This window comes from Natator depressus, chromosome 2, assembly GCF_965152275.1.
Source record: "Natator depressus isolate rNatDep1 chromosome 2, rNatDep2.hap1, whole genome shotgun sequence".
NCBI classification, from domain to species: Eukaryota; Metazoa; Chordata; order Testudines; family Cheloniidae; genus Natator; species Natator depressus.
The window spans coordinates 159,857,475-159,859,848 of NC_134235.1; the positions used below are offsets into that span (position 1 = coordinate 159,857,475).

Consider the following 2,374-nt stretch of genomic DNA (forward strand, 5'->3'; position numbering starts at 1 on the left):
AGATTGCTTCTGCTACTATTAGAAGTTTTTGCTGAGAGGAGCTTTTACTACTGCAAATTCATTTAGGAAATATAACTGACCCAAAACATAACTTGGTTTCCAAATATAAATGATTTGTTTACAAAGTTGTGGAGAAAGTCTGGTAAAATTCTAAGTGGCAGTGATGGAGAATGAAGGGAAAAAAGGGCCTGCTCTCATTAAAATATGAAGATGTTAAATGATATCTTCTCATTAAAGCTCTGTTCCCCCCATGTCTGGTTTCTGAATTAAATACTGTGGCAGAGCACTGAATGCTTCATTGGTTAAACATGAGATTTTCAAAGGCACTCAGTCTTGGCACAACTCTGCCTCCATTGAAGTCAATGTAAATTTTTCAACTGACTTAAATGGGAGCGCAATTAGGCCAATACTGTGCACTTTTGAAAATTGCAAAGGTCCTGTATACCAGTATAGCTATTCCCAAACAGGAAAAGGAATAAGCTATACTAATATAAAGTACTTTTCTATTTAGGCTTCAAAGGATAAGATTTTTATCAATGTGTTGGTAAAAATTGATTTCAGCTTGCACACACACAGATGAAAAAATATGTCAATTGATAATCATAGAAATGTACATATAGGCAAAGTAAGAAAAATGCTTTATAATTTAGAGTTTGATTTAAGGGTATTTACTTTGTATTTTTTTACATGTGATAGACAATCAGTGTGTTAATGGTAATAAAGCTTTAACTTTTTTGAAACTCAATGTCTGTCATTAATAATTGTCTGAGCCCCATAATTCCCAACAAAATTTAAATAAATTAAAGTAAGAAAAATGCTTAAAAATAAACATGAATATCATCTATTGAAATTCTAAGAAAATCAAATTCTGTCAAGCCTACTACATCCGCAGTAGGGGATGTACTGATAGAAGTGTTTGGTTTAAAAATAAAATCAATCAAAATAAAATAAAAAATAAAACCCTTAAGTGAAATAACTATACTGGTAAAAAAACTATATATAGCCCTTGCCTTAAAGAGACATTACAAAGGAAAAATCACGTTTTGCCGTAAGCCTTAAATTTATTTGAACGAAAAGGCCATTTATGGTTGACCTCTGAGTTCAGTCATACTGGCCAATGAACTTCATGAACTTGCGGTCGCTCTGGTATTTGTAAATGTTATCTGGATTCCAGGTCACATCCGCCCATGCTATTATAATCCTTGGATCCAGAATGGTTGTAAAAAAGTCAAAGTACTTCCACCAGATTCTAATCATCCATTGCCAGGTACTTTCCTCTTCCTGGGTTCTCTCTTGCTCTTCCAAGGCCAATTTTACCCTTTCCAGCATCTCATGGAGTGCCTTTAATTCACGCTTACGCTCATACTTCTGCCGATGGTTAACAATCTTTTCAGCCCTTGGTTGTGCATTCTTTAGCATGGCATTGGTGTCTTCATCGTATTCCAGTTGACATGACAAGGTAAAGTCTTGGGCTGCCTCCTCCCAATGCCCCAGAAGCATGTGTGCTTGCCCTCTCCACTTGTAAGACTGTGCTGAATTGGGGTTAAGCTCACAGGCTCTGTCACAGTCTCTAATGGCAGCATTTGGCTTCTGTAGTTTCACAAAGACACTGGCTCGGTTAACGTACAAGAGGGTGAACTGAGGATTCAGCCTGATAGCATCTGTGAACAAGTCAATAGCTTTCTGAAGTTCACCTTCATCCAGGGCAGCAAAGGCGTGTTCCCTCTTTTCATTGGCCTGGTCTATCATCTCATTTGTTATTTCCAAATATTCATCTCCCATTTCTTGGGGATCATCCAGATCTGGTTCAATAACACCTTCATCCTCAATTTCCAAGTCACTCTCCTCACTCTCAGCTGCTTCTGGTTGTTTCCCTTGCTCCTTTAATGTCTTCTTTGCAGAGGCATGTTTCACTGAACATAATATGGTATCTCCCATGCTGTCTATAGAGTCCCGCAGGAAACTCAATTGCTTGGCCCTCAAAAGAGTTGGATCCTGTCTGTAAAGATCCACCAAGGCCTGAAGTTCATTAATTTTTTTCGGATCCATGGTGCCTTGGCCGGAAGGAAGCTGGGCAACACAGACTGTGGTGGGTCAGAAGGAAAAGATAAAAGCTGTAGCAGTTGCTTAACTACTAACTGAATGTGAGACTTCACCAAGGAGGAACAAACTAGACTTATATATTCCCTTCTGACTGTGGTCTTTATACCGCAGTTTGCAAATACGTCTGTGGTAGTTTTTTGAAGGTGTCATTCTCTATTACAACTCTGGTTATGTCATAAAAGTTCTGATGATGTCATCTGAACCCAGAAAAAGATTTTTATCTATTTAATCATCAGGCATGCATTCACTGAACTACATATATTATAGGAAA

General features: G+C 37.8%; 1 protein-coding gene across 1 annotated transcript; it reads right to left on the reverse strand.

Moving 5' to 3' along the window:
* Positions 1-1,101: 1,101 nt before the first annotated feature.
* On the reverse strand, positions 1,102-2,049 carry LOC141981889 (putative protein FAM10A4). Its single transcript, XM_074943515.1, has one exon. The coding sequence runs from the start codon at positions 2,047-2,049 to the stop codon at positions 1,102-1,104; it is 948 nt and encodes a 315-aa protein (XP_074799616.1).
* Between the last annotated feature and the right edge of the window lie 325 nt (positions 2,050-2,374).